The sequence below is a fragment of the Podarcis melisellensis genome (assembly GCF_964234715.1).
Source record: "Podarcis melisellensis genome assembly, chromosome: 1".
Lineage (NCBI taxonomy): Eukaryota > Metazoa > Chordata > Lepidosauria > Squamata > Lacertidae > Podarcis > Podarcis melisellensis.
Genome location: NC_138528.1, coordinates 114642052 through 114663552, shown reverse-complemented (window position 1 = coordinate 114663552; position 21501 = coordinate 114642052). Strand labels below are relative to the sequence as shown.

General features: G+C 41.5%; 1 protein-coding gene across 3 annotated transcripts in view; it reads right to left on the bottom strand.

The window, feature by feature from the left end:
* CHN1 (chimerin 1) overlaps positions 1-21501 on the bottom strand; it is a 106106-nt gene that overhangs the window by 19365 nt on the left and 65240 nt on the right. For all 3 annotated transcript variants that reach the window (XM_081888493.1, XM_081888494.1, XM_081888495.1), the window contains 2 exons: positions 20339-20627; positions 10175-10252 (listed from right to left, as the gene is read on the bottom strand). In XM_081888493.1, the coding sequence (XP_081744619.1) occupies positions 10175-10252; positions 20339-20627 (367 nt within the window). The remainder of the gene's footprint in view (positions 1-10174; positions 10253-20338; positions 20628-21501) is intronic.

Here is a 21501-nt window from a genome sequence, read left to right as displayed (position 1 = left end):
TTCTCAAAACACAGAGGAAACAGCTTGTTTCTTTGGTTTAATGCATATACTGTAAAATGTATATAATATATAATGATCAAAACCAGCTGCATTTTGGCTAAGCTGCTGCCCTTTTGAAGTACAGAATGCAGTTTCGAAGCCCTTGTTCCACAAATCACTTATGGAGGAGTCCCAGTGAATACAGACTTCTGATACTTTTCAATGTCCCAGTCATAAAACCTGAGATATAAGGCATCTAATCCTGCTTCCCATATAGCAAAGAGAGAGAAGTGTTCTTATTAACAGGTCTCAGTAGTACCATCCCCTAAGAGACGCCTATATTTCTTTTTGCGACTTAGGTTTTCTATAGGTTTTAGAAATGAATAGTGTGATTGCTAGAGAGCGTAGCCTCATTAACCCAGAGCTGTGCCCCTTTAATGAGGATTTCACTTTGCCTCTCCTTGGACTACTTGGCTGTGATTGCAGTGAGAGATACCAACAAACCATACTTCTTCATTGGCTAAAACTGAGAGAATATATAGATTTTACAAGATAAGACTTGTAATGCCACATTTGGTGGGGAACCATTTAACGAACAGAAAGATCAGAAGGCAGATAAGGGAAATAAACGAATTAAGCCAATACCACACGCTTAATTAAAAAAGAGGAAGAAATAATGGAGTTCAAATGCCTCCCTGAACACATGGCCTTCTGCCATGGAAAGCCCTTTAACCTGAAGCCAAAGTTTACGGTTATTCAATATTGAGGAGCGATGTGCAAATCTATCCATTTTCCATTTCTCTCAGTTTCTCATTTTTCCAATCTCAAGTTCTGCACATTTCCACATCAGCTTGTGATCTTAAAAAAAAAAAAAGTCCTCATGAAAATTCATCAGCATTTGAGTACAATTCCTCCCCCAGACAACCTATTAATGTGTGGCACGCTCCAGAGCATGGCGATGAAAATGGGGCCAGAGACTTTCCTCTACACCCCCAATTAAGACTGGGTGAAATCCAAACAAAGAAATGAAATAGGCAGAAGAAACTACTAGTTCCTCATCCTCCAGAGTGTCTATCTAGACTTTCTAGCATTGTGCTTGCCTAATAGTAATAATAATAATAATAATAATAATAATAATAATAATAATAATAATAATAATAAAAAATCATGCAGAATTTAACAGAGCTGCCTCTTAACTCTGATTCAGCAGCTGAAAGAGCAATGTCACAAAGACATTGATTTTTTTTAAAAACTGATACATGGATGGGACAAGTGAGGCCCACACCATTTACCCAATGAGCCAAACAACAGCACACACTGAATGATAGCACTGAGAGATAAAACTCTAGCATCTGCCTTATGAATGCTGTCAAGAACTTGCTTTCCCTTCAGCTATTCAGATAAGATTACCACCTTTGAAGGTTTAGTACCTTGTATATTGCAAAAATCAAGAGCAGCAAACCAGGACATGAGATGACAAATTACTTTCATATGTGCGGCAGTACACATAAATAATACCAGCCCTATATCTCCTTTGATTGCAACACCACTGGAATCCCTGGTTGCGTGGCATTAGGACTCAGCCAGGAGCTTGAAAGGGAAAGCTAAATAAAATTTTGTTCCAGCCATTCTGAAACCAATGCTGCCATTTTGGGATCTCCTCCCAGGCTGGGCTGCCTCAGGTGGGCTAGCTGTGGCATAAACTGCAACGCAGCACAGAGCAGAAGGTGGGTGGGCTGAGATTTCTGCCAGCCTGTTCAAAGCATATTAACATGCTGGGAAGCCTTCCAGAATATTCTGTTCCCCACCAAGGGTCAGCTGTTTGGTGGGAAGCTCAAGTTCCTCCCAAACTCCACTCCTAACTTTCTTCTGTGCATTTTTAAGTGTAGAAGCAAATAAATGGAAGGTGGTTCTGCTTAATCTTAATTACTGATACTTGTTTTAAAACATTTGCCAATTCCTTTGCTCATATAAATATCCCAGAAGTACTGAAAGCATGATATGAACCCATCTAGTTAAAACATTTCATGAGGAAAATACTGTTTTCGTTTCATGGATGAGAAAAGAGAGGAGGATAAAGATGAAAAGACCAAGGGCACTTGGCAAAATCTTGAAGAAATAGAATAAATGTAGTACAGTGGTACCTTGGTTAAGTACTTAATTCGTTCTGGAGGTCCGTTCTTAACCTGAAACTGTTCTTAACCTGAAGCACCACTTTAGCTAATGGTGCCTCCCGCAGCACGATTCCTGTTCTCATCCTGAGGCAAAGTTCTGAACCTGAAGCATTATTTCTGGGTTAGCGGAGTCTGTAACCTGAAGCGTATGTAACCTGAGGTACCACTGTAATATCGGAGATGATGGCTGACAAAGTATGAATCTCAATAATTTTTATTTTTTTTAGTGAAGATATCCAAACCAGTCGGATACATGCATATGCATGGGACCTTTTTGGCTTGTAGAGAAGGAACAAAAGATATAAAAAAGTTGGCCATTCAGGAGATTTAAGCAATCAAGGTTGAAAGCAATGGATGTTCTGCAGTAGCAGTTTCCTTCAACGTGACAAGGTCACTGAGAAGACTTTACGCTCTGCCTGCTGTCTTTCAGACAATGCTGAAGTTGCTCAAGTATCGAGCCGGCCCTGAATTTCAGCCAGCAACTTTGTCCAGGACTTCAGAGGACAACGGGGACATTTTGCACTGGGGCACTCTAGCATCCTTTGCTGCAGCGTATAAATAGCATTGTTTTATCTGCAAGGGCATGGTAGACTCGAATGTCGAGTAGCCAAACATTCTTTACAGCCCTCACTCATTTCCCAGCCAGAGGTTCGGCGGTGACTTGTTTCACTTCCCTGTGGGTATTAAATGTGTCAGCAGGAATGTGAACAAGTGGAAATTGTATTGCAGTGAGGCTACTGCTAAACCAGTACAGGAAGTGGAAGACAATGGAACACACACTATTTTTCTTTTAGGGATAAAGGGGTGGTTTTAAAATTAGTATCTACTGCACAGCACAGCCTATATAGATCTAGATTCTACTGTAGGGTATGTATTGCTTTTAGCAGTAAAAAAAATGGCAAGCCCATCAAAAATGGGAGCAAGTGCGAAACTTATTGGCTAGATATAGAAATGCACAAGGCTGTACAAAGTTGCAAATGAAAGGAACTAGCCCAGCCATGATGCTCTAGCTAATTTGGAGGAAAAGCTGCTGATGATAAGAGGCTGTGACACACCATATCAAGTCCTTGAGGCAAACGCCTAGGCTGCCTCATTAGAGTCCTTCTACACTTCATCACATAGGCGAGCTGCTCAGCTCCTCAGGCCATGCATGTGCCAAGGCGGAAGACTCGCAAGCAGCAATGTGTCAAAGCTCGATTTGCCTAGGAAATATATACACACACAAGTTCCTATTAACTGGGCAGGGAGGGGGGCTAGGGAGCCTATTTTCATAGCCTTAAATGTTTTGAAACACAGAGAAAGCAGTGGGGTGCGCAACTTCTGCATTATGCATATAACACTAATGAAATGCTGAAGGTTAGAAGTGGTAGGCACAGAGTTTAAGCCTAAATGCAGCCAGGTGGCCTTCTAGCCACTTCCTAAGATGTAGGTTTTATAATAATAATAATAATAATAATAATAATAATAATAATAATAATAATTTATTATTTGTACCCCACCCATCTGGCTGGGTTTCCCCAGCCACTCTGGGCGGCTTCCACAAAGACCAAAAATGCACTAATATGTCAGGGCTGCTTTAAGATGTCTTCTGAATGTCAGGTAGTTGTTTATCTCTTTGACATCTGATGGGAGGGCGTTCCACAGGGTGGGTGCCACTACCGAGAAGGCCCTCTGCCTGGTTCCCTGTAGCTTTGCTTCTCGCAATGAGGGAACCGCCAGAAGGCCCTTGGCGCTGGACCTCAGCATCCGGGCAGATGGGGGTGGAGACGCTCCTTCAGGTATACTGGGCCAAGGCCGTTTAGGGCTTTAAAGGTCAACACCAACACTTCGAATTGTGCTCGGAAACGTACTGGGAGCCAATGTAGGTCTTTCAAGACCGGTGTTATGTGGTCTTGGCGGCTGCCCCCAGTCACCAGTCTAGCTGCCGCATTCTGGATTAGTTGTAGTTTCCGAGTCACCTTCAAAGGTAGCTCCACATAGAGCGCATTGCAGTAGTCCAAGCGGGAGATAACTAGAGCATGCACCACTTTGGCGAGACATTCTGTGGGCAGGTAGGGTCTCAGCCTGCGTACCAGAAGGAGCTGGTAGACAGCCGCCCTGGATACAGAATTGACCTGCACCTCTATGGACAGCTGTGAGTCCAGAATGACTCCCAGGCTGCGCACTTGGTCCTTCAGAGGCACAGTTACCCCATTCAGGACCAGGGAGTTCTCCACACCAGCCCGCCCCCTGTCCCCCCAAAACAGTACTTCTGTCTTGTCTGGGAACCCTTACCTTTTTATTTCATTTTTTTAAAGAACTGGGACAGGAAAGTGACAAAGATCAGATGTTGCGCTGTAAACGTCTATATCAAAACAAGGATCTGCAACTAACCCAGCATTCGTAGAAATGTAGAGACAGCAGGGGAACGCTTCCTGCTCAGCATTAAAATTGCTTGAACATAAAGCTCATATTTAATGAGTGCATCAGGTCTGCTCCATCGAGAAATTGAAACTTTTGTACCAGTGTGTCATCAGCTAATGACCTCATGAGCAGATGGGTCCATTTCATCCATCAATTTACTAGGCAGGCTTCACAGGCAGAAGTTAACAGAATATTGTATTCCAGCCCGCCTTAAACACTGTTTTAAATGCAGGAGACAAAGAAAACTACAACCAGAGTTAACATCCCCCCGCCCATTGCTCATCTTATTCTAGGAAGTGAACGGCAAAATCTGAGCCGAGTCTAGAATGGTTAGGTAGCTTTAACAGCACCACTCCTGAAATTAAAAGATCTTAGCATTCAAATATATTGCTCCAGCTGCTTGATGGTCTGCATTGTGTCTCCTCAGGAGTGGTGATCTAAAAGGACATACAAACTGCAGAAGTAGCTGGCCAGAATTAAAGTCAAGGTAAAGGGGCCCCTGACCATTAGGTCCAGTCTTGACCGACTCTGGGGTTGCAGCGCTCATCTCACTCTACTGGCCGAGGGAGCCAGCGTACAGCTTCCGGGTCATGTGGCCAGCATGACTAAGCCGCTTCTGGCGGACCAGAGCAGCTCATGGAAAGGCCGCTTACCTTCCCGCCAGAGCGGTACCTATTTATCTACTTGCACTTTGACGTGCTTTTGAACTACTAGGTTGGCAGGAGCAGGGACTGAGCAACGGGAGCTCACCCCGCCGCGGGGATTCGAACCGCCGACCTTCTGATCGGCAAGTCCTAGGCTCTGTGGTTTAACCCACAGCACCACCTGCGTCCCTGGCCAGAATTAGATGTTTCCAATACTAAATGGCTGCAGAGGCTGCAGGTCTGGCCCAGAGCCAACAAGGACTTGGAAAAGGATAACCTTCTCTTCGCAGAGAGCGGAGCCCTGCATTACGTATAGTTCCGTGATTCTTTTTGCAGACATTTTCTTGGAAAAACCCAGCTGCTGAAGCTGCAATTTGAAGGTGAGAAAGGGTCTTTGTAACTGTTTTCCCTCAACTTGTTTTCCCGCCAAAAACTGGGCTCTCCAAGCAACTTCAAACACAGCAACAGAAGTGACATGGGTACCTGTATCACTTTTGCTAGAGTGGTAAATGCAACTTTTTGCTGGAAAGGGGTTTGAGGGGAAAGGGTAAGAAGCCCCTCTACCCTATATCAGCCTACTGTTTCAAACTGTGTTGATATTTTTTTTAAAAAACCCAGAAACTTAGTTCTGCTACAAGGCGATGATCAAGCCAGTATCTCGCTTTCAATCTGTCCCTTTGGAAACATGTCTAATTATTTCAAGTCAAGAAAACACTGCATGGTTAAATTTGTTTCCTAGCTGTAAATGTTTGACATAACCTTGAACCCAATTTGTGCTTGCATCCAGCATGTTTCTCTAGCTGGTACAACCAGTGTAATGCTCTTGGTATGCAAATGGAAGAAATACTTAGCTTTTTGAAAGTTCTTCAGGGCCTTTGAAGACTTAAGAAAACGAACAAACCTCAAATTGGACAACAGATCTCCCCCTTCGCACAATGCCTGCTTCAGTTCCAATATAACATCAGTGAAATATCCCACCCCCTATTTCCAACCTAGCAAGTCCAGGAGTTGCAGTTCCACAAGTTAAGAACTTCTCTGCACTCTCACACAACTATTTCTAGCTTGTCATGGAGAAGGGCCATTATAGTTAAACCTGATCATATCTTTTCAGTGTCTGGTGAGCCCACTAGAGTCCCACAGCTATGTACGGAATCACGCCAATCATAGATGATCATTAAATCCAGAGTTGAGGTTCAGTGCTTCTAAATGGGAGAATCCAATCACTTTGTTTAAACATTGTTGTTTTATCCACTTTGTCAAGGGATCCAATTTAATATAAATTAGGATTATGTTTTCAGAATGGCATGGGAAATTTGCATTATTTAAGAGGACATCTCCTGCTTTTATTTATTTATGTTAAAAATTCGCCTTGCTATTTGCTTTTAATTCACTGCCTGCTCTTAAAAATAATAATAATTTTTTATATATACCCTGGGGGCACGTTGACTGCATTCTTAAGCTGCAAACCTTAGGGACTGCCTTTTGGTCTATGAGCAATCATAATCTCTGCAGTTAACCTACGGCAGTCTTTTGATAATGCCTCCTGTGTATCAAGTGTGATGGGGGAGGGCACAAAGGGAGGTATTCTGTACTCCTGTTCCCCATCATTCCCCTGAAGATCTGCCCAAAGGCAGTATCCTTCAAACTCCTCTTTATTTTTATTTTTCAAGTGCAGGCCGCTCGGTTGCCAAGGATACGCTTCTTCTTTTTCTTCTTCTTTGCAATATGTTTCTCCTCTCCCATTTAAATACATTTCTAACCATTAAAAAACACACAACTGTTCAAAATGTTGTAAGCCCCAGACCAAGAAGCTAAAGGACCAAGGTATAATATGCATTTAAATATAATGCAAAATGATTGAAGGCTCAACAGAGGCGCTAGGAAGGTTTCCCAGTGCTCTGCCTGGACTTAGATTCAGGGTAAACTAGCAAACCATTGTTTAAGCAAAATGGATTTGGGTGCTCTTCCCACTCGCAATATAAATGTTTCCTGGAAACTGACAAATATATTAATAGAGATAAGGACATTCTTATAGCATTCATGCTGAAATCTATTACTCTGAAGCAAATGGGACAGTATCAGGGCTTCCCTCGAGGACTGAAGCATGAAATTAATAAAATCTGGCACCAATCTTAATTTACATTGTGCATACTTAAAATTAATCCAGAATATAGATGCAACTGGGCATAGGACTCAAATTACAGGTTTGGAGAGAACTGTATAGCACAAGGGGACATAAAAAGAAATCTCCTGAATAAAACTGGAGCAATATGCAGGTAATTATTCCCAAATTAAATCCTGCCCCCGCCCCCGAAATGACATGCAGTGATTGCATTTGCACGGCACTTTAAACCATGGTTAAACAAAACTATGGTTTAAAGTTGAGCGCACAACCGGCTCACACAGCGGGCTAAAATTGGGAGATTGATGCTGGAGGAGACTCTTGAGAGTCCCATGGACTGCAAGAAGATCAAAACTATCCATACTGAAGGAAATCAACCCTGAGTGCTCACTGGAAGGACAGATTGTGAAGCTGAGGCTCCAGTACTTTGGCCACCTCATGAGAAGAGAAGACTCCCTGGAGAAGACCCTGATGTTGGGAAAGATGGAGGGCACAAGGAGAAGGGGGCGACAGAGGACGAGATGGTTGGATAGTGTTTTCGAGGTTACCAGCATGAGTTTGACCAAACTGCGGGAGGCAGTCGAGGTCAGAGGTGCCTGGCGTTCTCTGGTCCATGGGGTCACGAAGAGTCGGACACGACTAAACGACTAAACAACAACAACAACAATTTCCTCTTGGTTACAGCTCATGGTTTGTTTGGAGAGAAACAAACCACAAACCTGGATTCAGATCCCAAAACACGAATTAACTCCTGGCAGTGAGGAAGGAGCAAAGCACCCATGATTTTAGACCTGTGCAGCAGCACACTGTGTTTTCACCTTTAAACCATAGTTTAGCGTAATTATGGTTTACAGCAGCGAAGGAGAACCTCGGCCTTCAAGCCAAATTAGTTCCAGCAGGAGGCCTAATTTGGCTCGCAAGGCCTTTCACCCAAACCATGTCCAGCTGCACTATACCTGACAGCATGTGTGATGTCAAATAAAGATGTGACTGCAAAGGAACAATTAGGAGCCCTATTGCGTGCTCCCAATTGCTCCTTAGCAGCTGATTGGTGCTGACAGCAAGCCCTGATTACACACTGCATACATAAATACGGCATGTATACAAAGCCAACTGGGAACTCCATGCTTACAGTCAACCCCAAGTATTCAAAGCACATCATATATATGAAGGGCTTGGAATCCCATAAGGCAGGGCTAGGGCTGGCCTATATGGTGCCCTATAGAAGTTGCTGGCCTGCCAACCTAGCAGTTCAAAAGCATGTTGAAGTGCAAGTAGATAAATAGGTACCACTCTGGCGGGAAGGTAAACGGCGTTTCCATGCGCTGCTCTGGTTTCGCCAGAAGCGGCTTAGTCATGCTGGCCACATGACCTGGAAGCTGTACACTGGCTCCCTCGGCCAGTAAAGTGAGATGAGTGCTGCAACCCCAGAGTCGTTCGCGACTGGACTTAACTGTCAGGGGTCCTTTACCTTTTGAGAAGTTGCTGGACTACAACTCCCAGCATCCCTGACCACTGCTCATGCTGATTGGGGCTGGTGGAGTCCAACAACATCCGGAGGGCACCATTCTGACTCCACCTGCTGTGAGTTGGTATTACTACCATCCATATTGCAAATAGGGAGAGAGTGGCTTGCTTGTCTGGAAGCCACCGAGTGAGTTCATGGCAGACGCGAGAACCAGGAACTTGCCAATCTGTAGCTCCTTCTCTGAAACCATTGTGCCCCACTAGCTCTCTAGATTTCAGCTCGGCTTTAAATAAAGCACCACAGCAGCGGGGTTCATATGTGTCTCCAATCCAGAGCTGTGTGTATATTCAGGTGTGTGCACACAAGTATTCTGATTCATAATGAACACGTGTGCAATGCATTCCCAAAGAGCGAGCTTTGTATATGCAATGGAGTGTCCATGCCTAAAACTGATCACTGGATCAGAGCACCTGAGCACTGACTGCTTTCAAAAACAAGGAATACAGATATTTTACTTTGGGAGGAGTGTGGGCCAAATTTTTATTCTGACCCCTAATGGCAACCTCTTTTTAAACATAAAACCTACTGAGGTCTAGCGGTTTCTGTTCTCTTGGAATAAGACAACGAGTAAGAGCTCATTCTGTTTACAAGACCTTAATTAAAGCACCCATTTAATCAGAGGGATGTAATGAATTATCTGCAACTAACATTAGCTCAGTGTACACATCTAAATAAGATAATTTTAAGGGTTCCCAAGAAATAGTAAAGAAGACAATTGTATGGCGTGTGTTTTTTTTAAAAAATAGTATTAATCAAAAATAATAATATTCAGAAGCTACATAAGAAAATTGTGTGGGTCTTTGAGAGTCGCTAGCATTAAGAGCCCTATGGTAACAACATGCTCTTTCCATCACAGTCAATTCATTAATGAAGGAGTCCGGGGGGGGGGGAGGGAGAGAAATGAGCTAGGAAGCAGGAAAATGCAGACCATCTGCTCTGCCCAGATGCAATAAAAGCATGCTTCTGGCATCTAACACTATTTAATAGCAATGCACAGAGATAAGATCAGTAAATCCTTTGATCAAAGATCAGGTCTCTCACACACAAAATCTTTATGTACCTCTGAACTAAAAGCCAGAATTTAACTAATATATTTTCCCAGACTTTTTTTACTTGTACATACACGCCCAACGACTGTGTTAAGATTAGGAATTAATCAAATTAATTCTACATGCAATATGTTACTTTACTGAAGTGATACTGCTTGGGTGATTTTTGCCTAGCTTCAGAACGGAACACACAGGCATACAAACAAACAACTGCCCCAAACAAGTCTGGAACAGCTGCCCAAGCATAGGTATAATGAAAGAGGTGAACTTCTTACCTTGAAACTGTGAACCTTTTCATATTTTGGAATGTGTTCGTTTTCTTTCAGAGTTGCTCTTCTGACAAGTGATGTCAGCTGCGAATAAGCAAAGAGTTTAAGAGGTTGCCAGATTGTCACAGATGACTTTTGAAAGCCCAGTCGCATTCCCAAGGCTGCCATCAATAAATCTCTTTGACGGCTCTCCTGTTTGGAGTTGTGAACGGCAGATCTATTAGCTTTTTGCCCTGACCAAGACTCTTTGGATGGCATTTTGGAAGAACTGGCAGGAGAAAACCGAAACCAAGAACCAAAAAGCCCAAACACCAAAAATAAAATAAAAACAAGAACTTTGCACCGATCTCAAATTGAGTTAAAAGCAAAACAAAGGCAGCATTATTATCCTGAAGCCTAAACTGAGCTGAAAAAGGGCATCATTGATGCAGTTACTATTTTACTTTAAAAGAAAAATCTGGTTTGGCTGTGGTTTCTTCTCTCTTGAGGGCTTTTGTTTTTTTAAAAAGCTTTCTAATTCAAGCCTGAAAACTTATGGGTCTGAATGTAAACAAAAGCAGAGTCCCTGTTAACAAAAGAAATCCCAGAATGTCTTCATCCATTTAGAAACCTATGCAGTGAATTCAGAAGAGGCAGTTTTCTAGACTCTTTTCTTCCCTATTCAACCATACTGATGACCATTTTGTATCAAAAGATGCTCACATACTGCATATAATCAGTTTCCAGTTAACAGACACTCTGCTAACCTCAGTCTAGCAAGGAGAGGGAGGAGGGGGCGGGCTTTAGCCGGCAGCAATGAATCTGACTGGTTAGATTTAGTCAGCATGCAACCAACGAAGAGCCGGCAATAGAATTTAAGCAGCGTGGTGCTCAGGCTCACTCATCCCCCCTCCCACAGGAGACTTTCTTGCTGGCTCAAGAGAAAAAAAAAATCAGCAGGAAGATAATGAGCAATGAATGAGTCATGCATCATTGCAAAATGGCATCTCTGCCATTTAAAAACTAAGGAGATTGCTCTTCAGTTTTAATGCCTGGAAATGTAGTGCAAGCAGGAAAGGGAGGAAAGCTGCATATTACATGGATGATTGAGACAGATGAACACTAATCCTATTGCCCATGACTATTCTCACATGCAGGGACACGGGTGGCGCTGTGGGTTAAATCACAGAGCCTAGGACTTGCTGATCAGAAGGTTGGCGGTTTGAATCCCTGCAACGGGGTGAGCTCCCGTTGCTCAGTCCCTGCTCCTGCCAACCTAGCAGTTCGAAAGCACGTCAAAGTGCAAGTAGATAAATAGGTACCACTCCAGCGGGAAGGTAAACGGTGTTTCTGTGCGCTGCTCTGGTTTGCCAGAAGCGGCTTAGACATGCTGGCCACGTGATCCGGAAGCTGTACGCCGGCTCCCTCGGCCAATAAAGCAAGATGAGCGCCGCAACCCCAGAGTCGGTCACGACTGGACCTAATGGTCAGGGGTCCCTTTACCTTTATTTTCATATGCACCTCCTTTTACCTTTTTACAACAATTTCACGGTAACACAAAATGCCTTTTCTTTTGCACTTGTCGTCTACTTTGCTCAGCCCCTTTTTTCTTAAAAGGCTGTCACCATCACCTTGCACTCTACCAACATCTTACATCTTGTGTAATGATTCCCCACTGCATCCAAATGAGTTGGGGCGATGGTACTGAAATGGAATCAGTGGTTGAGCTTGATGCTCCCAATGTCCTTTTCCAGGAACTGATGGAACCATGGCAACTGATTGTAAGAATTATACTAGAATGATCAAACTAGCATGAGTGCTGGAGGTTGCTTTGATAGGCCTGGCAAACTGGACAAAGCAGCCATCCTTTGCTGTGGAGGAAGTTCTCTTTAGTTTTCATGTTCCGGAAGGGTCCAACGTTTTGGAAAGGGAGGTCACCTTCAGAGTCCCTCTGCCCAGGTGTGGAATGTGGTATTTCTGTGTGTGAAAGTCAAGATGACACAGGCTGAGAGTGGAATACAGTGGCACTTCGTGTTAAGAACTTAAGAACGGCTAAGGGAGCTGGGCATGTTTAGCCTGGAGAAGAGGAGGTTAAGGGGTGATATGATAGCCATGTTCAAATATATAAAAGGATGTCACATAGAGGAGGGAGAAAGGTTGTTTTCTGCTGCTCCAGAGAAGCGGACACGGAGCAATGGATCCAAACTACAAGAAAGAAGATTCCACCTAAACATTAGGAAGAACTTCCTGACAGTAAGAGCTGTTCGACAGTGGGATTTGCTGCCAAGGAGTGTGGTGGAGTCTCCTTCTTTGGAGGTCTTTAAGCAGAGGCTTGACAACCATATGTCAGGAGTGCTCTGATGGTGTTTCCTGCTTGGCAGGGGGTTGGACTCGATGGCCCTTGTGGTCTCTTCCAACTCTATGATTCTATGATTCTAATTTGTTCTGAAGGTCCGTTCTTAACCTGAAACTGTTCTTAACCTGAGGTACCACTCTAGCTAATGGGGCCTCCTGCTGCCGCCGCACGATTTCTGTTCTCATCCTGAAGCAAAGTTCTTAACCCGAGGTACTATTTCTGGGTAAGCCAAGTCTGTAACTTGAAGCGTCTGTAACCCGAGGTGCCACTGTACACTGCTCACCAGAAATGGAATAAGTAAGAGAAAAGGTTCTAATGTGAATCAGTAACTGGTTAAGAAACAGGAACTAGAGAGCAGGAATAAGAGGACATTTCTCTCTCTACTGATGGATCAAGAATTAGAATGAGCAGTGAGGGCTTGAAGATACAAAAAATGTTCAGGGATGTTGAAACAGAAAGGAATTGCCAGAAGCTCCTAATCACTGTCTCAAAACTGGGCAAATGGGCAGTAGAATGGCAAATGCAATTCAATGTTTTTGTTCTTGTGTTTATTATGCATTTTGTGTGTTTTTTTATCTTGTATGTTGTGGACCGCCGCAAGATTTACAGCTGAAGAGTGGTATACGAATTAATAAATGATAAATAATAATAAATTAAATTGACTGGGCCTGATTTTTATACTTCTGTGCTCACTGCAAGAGGCATAAAAGGCATGTACCTGCCAAGTCTATCATTATATTAAACTCATTATATGTTGTATCCAATTCTCGAGGCTACTTTGCATTTTGTACGTAGTAATTGATACCTGAATGCAAAATGCATACAGCCTGTATCAGCTGAGAATGGCATTTTTACATCTCAACTGTTCCTAGCAAAATACTTGGGAAGTAGGAGTCCAAGTCTTTCCCATTCATTACTTCCCCATTATTCTTTAACAAAAGCAGTGACTTGAAGTGTACCTGAGCCACTCTCGTTTCATGCGTGGTGTACAGATTTTGTACTGTGGTTAATTTGGGTTTGAATAAATCTTAGATAGGGCTGCCATATTTCAAAAAGTGAAAATCCAGACACAAAAGTTGTTGAGCTGGTTTTAAAGCTTCCCCCCCCCCTTTTTTAAGGAAAATCGCCAAAATATCAACACTTCCGATATAAGCTGCCATATGCCTGGGTTTTCCCAGACATTTTTAATGATTTTTGAAAATCCCACCCGGACGGTATTTTCAACGGACAAATCCTGGTTAGGTCCAGGAAATTCCGGACATATGGTAGTTTTTTATTAGGTGTTAACTTTGAGACAACGCAGATGTGTTGTGGCAAGAATCCTCTTAGAAAGGCATCTGCATGAGAGTTGGGGGAATATTTTTTTAAGAGAACGTTTGCTATCTGTGGCTTTGATAGTTACTTGTATTACAGCAGTAGTTTTCTCTTTTTAAATCTAATGTCTTGTTAATCAGTGTGTGCTTTATTTCATTTTTAAAGAAGTTATTATATCCTGTAGCCCTAGTGAAGAGGTTTCATTTCACATCTGAGTGGGGAATATTTGGTCACAGGAAAGAAAAAAGGCTGACAGGACAAGGTATTTATGCAGGCTTCCTCAACCTTGGCCCTCCAGATGTTTTTGGCCTACAACTCCCATGATCCCTAGCTAGCAGGACCAGTGGTCAGGGATGATGAGAATTGTAGTCTCAAAACATCTGGCGGGCCGAGGTTGAGGAAGTCTGCTACTTATGCCAAAATAGGTGGTGGTGGTGGAATAGCTTTGAAAGAAGCCTGTCTTCCTGGATCATCATAATCTCCACATAAAATATATTTTAAAAATGCCACTTATGCTACAAACTTCCATCAAGCAGCTGTCCCTATGGATCTATTTCTAAGGCAAGGGGATTGAAAAAGACACTCATGGAGAATAAGGCATGGCTTTGTTTACAGTGGTAAAGCAATGGGTTGTATCCAAGTAAGTTATACTCAAAAGTAGACCCACTGGAAGTAATAGGAACAAGTAACATAACTCCATTGATTTCTCTGGTTCCCTGAAGCTGCATTGCATATGTCTAGGAAAATAAAGTATTTTCCAGTTCAATTACCAGCAGAAATAAGCAAGCCACCAACTTTGCACTTATATAATTAAGACTGCACCTTCCAAGATCCTTGAAACATCATAAATAATTGTAAGTATTAACATAAATCATTTTGATATTTTTCTTTCCTCCCATGGCAAAGAGCATGTTTATATTTTGACGTGCTTATTTCCTAGTTGTCAGTTTCCCTTTCCCCTATATTTCTTAAAACCTGATTTATTTTCAATTACACTTTAGGGTCACATTAGCAGAAAATGATTTCTGGATCCCAGAAAATTAAATCTAGAGAACGCCAATAAAAAGCAGAACAAAAACTACCTGACAGGAAAAGGTCACCCCTTCACAGCTATGATTATGAAAAAGAGATTTTAATCAGAAAAGGTAGTTTTAAACTAATGAATTTCCATTCCCATGTGCCTTTCTGCTACAGAAACCTATGGAACAATGTTACAAAGCTTACATAAATTAGTGCCACCTTGATCATCTGCGGGATTTTTTTTTAAAAAACCAAAAAACCAAACAAACCCAAAAACAGTCATGCAGACTTAGAAATCACCCACACCTAAATCACGCACATTATTTATGAATTTATATATTACCCAGGCAAATAACACACCCCAACCAATATAAGATTCAAGTTGTTTTGTATGAGAATATTGAATACCTATTCAAATACTGTATATTCAGAACAAAATTGTCCTGGAGAAAGCACTGGGCTACACTTTCTATTTGAATATATGGTCTAATCCTACACAGCTGAATTGCCTGTGGTCAAGATAAACCAGGACAAAGTGTTGCCTGAATGCCACAAAACCTTATTACACTGTTGTTATGATTATTTTTTCCATATTATTCTGTCTATTAAGCTTTTTATTATGTTTTTATTACTGATGCTCCATAAAATGTTTTCTTAATGTTGTACATTGCCCAGGGATCTTTTGATAAAGGGTGTTATACAAACTGAATTGTTGTTGTTGTTAGTAAAATGTCTGTGGTCAATTGCTTCATGTGTACTTCTTTATTTTCTGATGAGACATTGATATTCAATTGCATTCTCAACTTATGTTTAGAAACTCTCTTGAAGTTGGTCTAGAAAACAACTGACCTGCCTGGGAGTTAGGTTACAAGGTTTGAACAGAGTTTGGAATGAATGCAAAATAAGATGACTTTATAGCAGTTCAGAACTATAATTTATTGTGTTGTTTCTATTTCTATTGTGTATTTTGTGTTTTTATATTGTGGTTTTCTGTTGTAGCCACCCTCAGGCCTGCGGGTACAGGGAGGTATATAAATTTAATAAATAATAATAATAATAATAATAATAAAAGTCAGATATATCATGTGGACTTAGGAACTCCAACAAAATAAAGAGCACGGGAAGAACACTGGTATATGTGTAAATATGAAATGGGGTGCCCTTTTTGTGGAAACTATAGACTCTCAATCAGGGTGCTGCTCCCTAGCTGCACTGGGAAAGGGAAATGGGAGATGCTTATGGGCCTACAAAATAGTTGCATCTAGTCAGATGCAATAGTTAGTGGTTTGTACAGGAATCTGCATAGCAATTCAGCCTTGGCCAAAAGCCATTCTGGAAAATCAATCTTTTAATTCAAAATGGATTTTTGAAATCCAGCTGCTGTTAAGTAAAACTGCAAATTTAAGACAATCTTCGTGAATTTTCAGAAAGCCCAGAAATGCCACAGTGATATATCTCAACACTAATATATATTTACTCGTATGATTCTTGATTCCCACACATATAATTTTGTGGATGTCCAGCAATCAATACATTAGCCCTTTCTGTGAAAACATCATACCTCCAGCCATAATATTTTGTTGTCTCCACAGGCATGTGAATGAACTTGATCCTCATGGATGTGAAAGTTAAAAATCTTATCTGACGTATTAATTTTGCAGTTCTTCAGTTCATGTAGCTGATTCAGCTCTGAAGGAATTTGGTGTATTTTGCTACTACAAACATCATTTGTTGCAGATTTAATTGGATGCAAGTTATCCAAACTAGCTGTTCAGAAACTGTAAATGAAAACTGCAGACTGGCCAAAGCGTTTCAAAGTGGCCATTCACCTATCACTAACTAAAATCTCTGCCCAAATAATTTAACACTATGTCTACTGGAAAATAATTGCAAACCACAATGATACAAATTTTGCTAAAGTCGTTCAGTGAAAGATTACACTAGTACTTGGTTAAAATGATTTTGCTGTTGAGCCAATGCTGTTCTAGTGAGTTCACAAAGCTACTTAGCATTTTAAGCTAGAGATGTCCTTTTTTTTTCTAGGTAAAAGCACTTTAGAAGTGCTAAACGCATTCTCAGCGTTGTGTGAAATTGAGTCGCTAAACTATCATCTTCATCCTACAATGACATGACCTAGCCTTGCCAATAGCTATTCCTTTGAAACAATACCCCAAATTGGCAAGAAATCACACAGTGAAATGAAGGATTTTGCCCAATCGTTCTTTTTATAAATAGCAACAGGACAATGAGACAGCGTCAAAGTCCACAACAGCCTTCAAAAGTTAGATCAACGTCCCTCAGTAATGTCAGGGTCCTTCTTCACAAATTCGCCTCTAGTTCCTGGATGCAGCAAGGAATTGCATGATCTATTAATAAGAGACAGTCATGTCCTAGACTCATGATCCATACGGGTGAAACTGTTTCTGCGGATGATCATTTCCGCCCTGCAATAATCCTGAGACAATGTGGGGGCCAATGTAATGTGTAGGCAGACTCTCACATATTCTCATTACTTACTCACTGCAAGGATGGAAACAACTGGCCGCTAAGGAGATTTGACAAGTTACCTATGGCTGATGTATCCCCATACTATTCAATGTATAAAGGTAAAGGGACCCCTGACTGTTAAGTCCAGTCGTGGATGACTCTGGAGTTGCGGCGCTCATCTCGCTTTATTGGCCAAGGGAGCTGGCGTACAGCTTCCGGGTCATGTGGCCAGCATGACTAAGCCGCTTCTGGCAAACCAGAGCAGCACACAGAAATGCAGTTTACCTTCCTGCCGGAGCGGTACCTATTTATCTACTTGCACTGGCGTGCTTTTGAACTGCTAGGTTGGCAGGAGCAGGGACCAAGCAACGGGAGCTCACTCCGTCGCGGGGATTTGAACAGCTGACCTTCTGATTGGCAAGTCCTAAGCTCTGTGGTTTAGACCACAGCGCCAACGTATATCAGAGGCTAAATCACTGTGTTGGTCTTTTCTCCTGTGGCTTTGTGTTAAGTTTATTATTGTCCTTTGCTTTCTATTTGTTTTGTCCAGTCATTACCTTACAACAATGGTATATGGCTAATTGAGCATACATTGTTCTGGGTCTGTGACTGTATAATAAATGATGTTATTTTATTTGACCGTATATCGTCAAATACTACTACAAGAACAGGCTTGCAAATTGCCATTTATATAGGCCAGAATACACACACACTTGCAACCCCCACAGTGCTTATACTGTACTTTCTTTGACAAAACCCAACTGTGTCATTGCTAGGGATTCTTTAAAATGGCGTTACTAATGGAATTTATTATTTTTGAATGATAGCAACAACAGAATTAGAAGGCACAATACGTCTTGTATATTTGTCACGATCTTCTGTTCCATTTCAGAGCCTGGGCTGTATTTTTATTTATAATAGCCTTTTTCATGTTTTTGGTTGTTGTAATAATTTTAATATGAGAAAAAAAAAATATTTGAAATATCCTTCTAGAGCACCAGGAAACAGTGCTCTTCAGAAACATTTTAAGTATATATACACAGCAAATAGTCATGATATTTCTGGAGAGTAAAAAATATAGTTTATCAGGATTGTACCGAAGGCCACAATGCCAAAATATCTAAAGCCCAGGAACAAGTAAGAGTCCAGCTATTATTATTATTATTATTATTATTATTATTATTATTATTATTATTATTACAACAACAACTCAAAATTCACAAAACTCAAAACAGCCTCTTCTGTATTTTATATTTAGACTGTTGCATTAATTTTCCTGTTACCATGAAGCTGGGTTCTGTGTTGTGAGCAACATATAGAGGTCTAGCAGGATGTTAGTGGCTTTAGATCAGTGGTTCCCAACCTTTTCTTGGCCATGCCCCACCTAAGCATCTCTAAAATCTTGACCCCCGTGATATAAAATTCTTATTATTCAAAAAGTGAACTCCTATTCATGTGGAGGAAGCCTAAAAGGCCATTCACTGTTAATAACTCATTCTCGAATTGCCCCCCTTAAAAATCAAATTGCTCTCCTGTGGGGGGGGGGGGTGTCCCACGATGGGAACCACGGCTTTAGATGAATAATGAATCACAAGCCGAAGCACTGCATTAGATGGATTCTGTTTGTTAGCCAAAGTGGGGTAAGTACAAGGAGTCCCTATTCCTTGGAGCAGGAATAGCCCCAAAGATGCCTCATTCAGTTCCTTGGATGCCAAAAATGCTACAGATGCCTGCTAAACATGAAACTAATGTCTCAAGCTTACCATCTATGGGGAGAAGGAGAGTCCCATTGTGACTGACAGGCCAGGCTTTTCCAATCCCAGAGCTTTGGGGAAGGAAAGTGAATCCCTTTTACTTCTCTCTCCTGCTCCCACATAAACTTTAAAAGGTGCCAAGCACAAAACAGCCCTGGACCAGTCTGTCTGCAATCTGGCCGGGTACCTACTTAAGAGGGAAATGCTTCTTGTGTCTGATTTAGTTTCAGATCGATTGCCCAGAAAACACCAGGAAGGATTAAATAATTCCTTGTTTACCCATCACAAAACTGTAAAAGCTGGTCTTGTGGAAACCACTCTAGTCAGCCTTCTGAAATTTGGCAAGATTAAAATCCTAAGAAGGGGCAGACATGTTTCTAAATTTCATCCAATTCTGCCCCAAAACTTTAAAAGTTATAGACTATTTTTTAATTCAAAAACTTTTAAAATGTGCACACAAAAAAATCCTAAAACCATTTGGCAGTAGTTTGGCAGAGCCAATCCACTCTGGAGGTACTACCAATGCCTGTAAATTTCTTACGCTTTCTTCAAAAGGGGTGGGGTGGAGGTAGAGATTCATTTTTTTCTCCATTGAGAATGACTTTCCCTGTGAAGTGAATTAGAACTCTGAGCAAGAATTGAAGTCTCCAAACTGGGTTGTTTTCCAAAGCACCAATTCAGGGTCCAATTTTTCTGATTGTTGCATATCCCTATCCTGTACCCTCTCCTCATTCTCTATGTTAAAATTTTGTTTAAAAATATTTTTTAAAAAATGAATCAGTGGGGTTTTTCTTCCATTATAAACAATATTTTTGACTGTTAGCATTTACTATATTACAACAAATAGTATACCCTTTGTTCTTAAACTTTCATCACACCCTTGATATAAATAATAATAATAATAATACTTTATTTATATCCCATCCACCTGGACTTTCACAGTGAAAAAGTGGGGAAGAATCTTTTTAAAATAACTGATATTTATTGAGTAAGCATACCTTACTTAAGTTACTGAAAGATGGGGGGAGAGAAATAATTTGCATTTAAACACTTGACCTGTAATTTCTCTGTTCCTAATACACTGGATGAAATACACTTCTCAAATGTTTTTATGCTCTAAAATGCTTTTAATTTCTTTAAAAAGTACAGTGTACCTTTCTTTCATACCCACTATCCTGTACGACAATGTCTTATTTTTCAAATCGGATTAGGAACTTTGGGAAAGTGTTAGAAGAACAAAATTGTGATTGAGTAACTTACCCTTTTTTCTACTATGTCATTGTCTCCTGAAGACTCTTTGCCATCAAGTGTATCTCTCACAGCCACTGTATGCTTCTTGTTTGTTGGCTCTCTGCTTAAAGTTGTATATCCTATGTGTTCATAAATTGGATTTATGGTCATCTTGGCAATGTACTCTGCTGCCTTGGTTTCAATATAAAGGGTGATCAATCCATCTGTCACCAGGTCGTGGATAGACTCAAAACGCTTCTCTCCAACGAAGTGTTTTCCATCATAGTAAAGTCTGAAGTTTCTGGTTTGATTTCCAAATCTGCCTCAACGGAAGAGAAGAGGTGTATTAAAAAACAACAACCAACATTCAGCAAGAGAACTTTGCACATAATAAACATTCTCAAACAAACCGAGGCTAGTATATTCCGTGGGTGGTTTGAATGAGGAATACAGAATGGTCAGTCTTTGGCTTCAATTTCCAGCTTCAAGGACGGTGTACAAATCAGAACCTCATGGGAGGGGGAAGCCAACCACTGTGGACAGAACACCAAAGATGTGCTTGGCCTTGAAAGGCATGCTTTGTCCTCTTGTTACTTAATTATCTTGTGGACAAGCTGAAATTTAAAGCAGCTCAATGCTCAGTTGCTTGCCTATGGAGGAAGAAGTTCTCATCACACAGGATTATCTGTTGGAGAGCATTAATACAAAGATCTGATGTTGCTCTGTATCTCTGCACCCCACTGCCTTTCTGTAGGAAGAGGTCGTTCAGGGCAGAGTCATGCTCAAGTGCCATCAATGACACTGGGTGGAACTATTGCCAGAAGTGCAGCCATGCAGGACACACTACGCACAAGGCCAAGCATTCTTCATTCGTGGCCAAAGACCAAGGACTAACTTTTCAAGCTTTGCATAAAAGCTGCCTTGTGCCGGGCTTATTAAGTCTGCAGTTCAAGGAAATCTTTGTGGCATAATGGCTCTGCAAGCTGGCGATTGATTCTGCAGCCCAAGTTGGAAATCGTGTTCAGAGCAAGCTGAATTCTTGCACTTATGAAACATCCCACCCAAAGAGTGGAATGCAAGGATGCCTGCAGTAAGTCTTAGGTGGATGAACTCCCTTGGGGACTGTTTGTAGGTCTTTAGGCCACAGTCAACACTACTTTTCCGAGAGGGTGAAGGCATCCCCTGCCAAAACA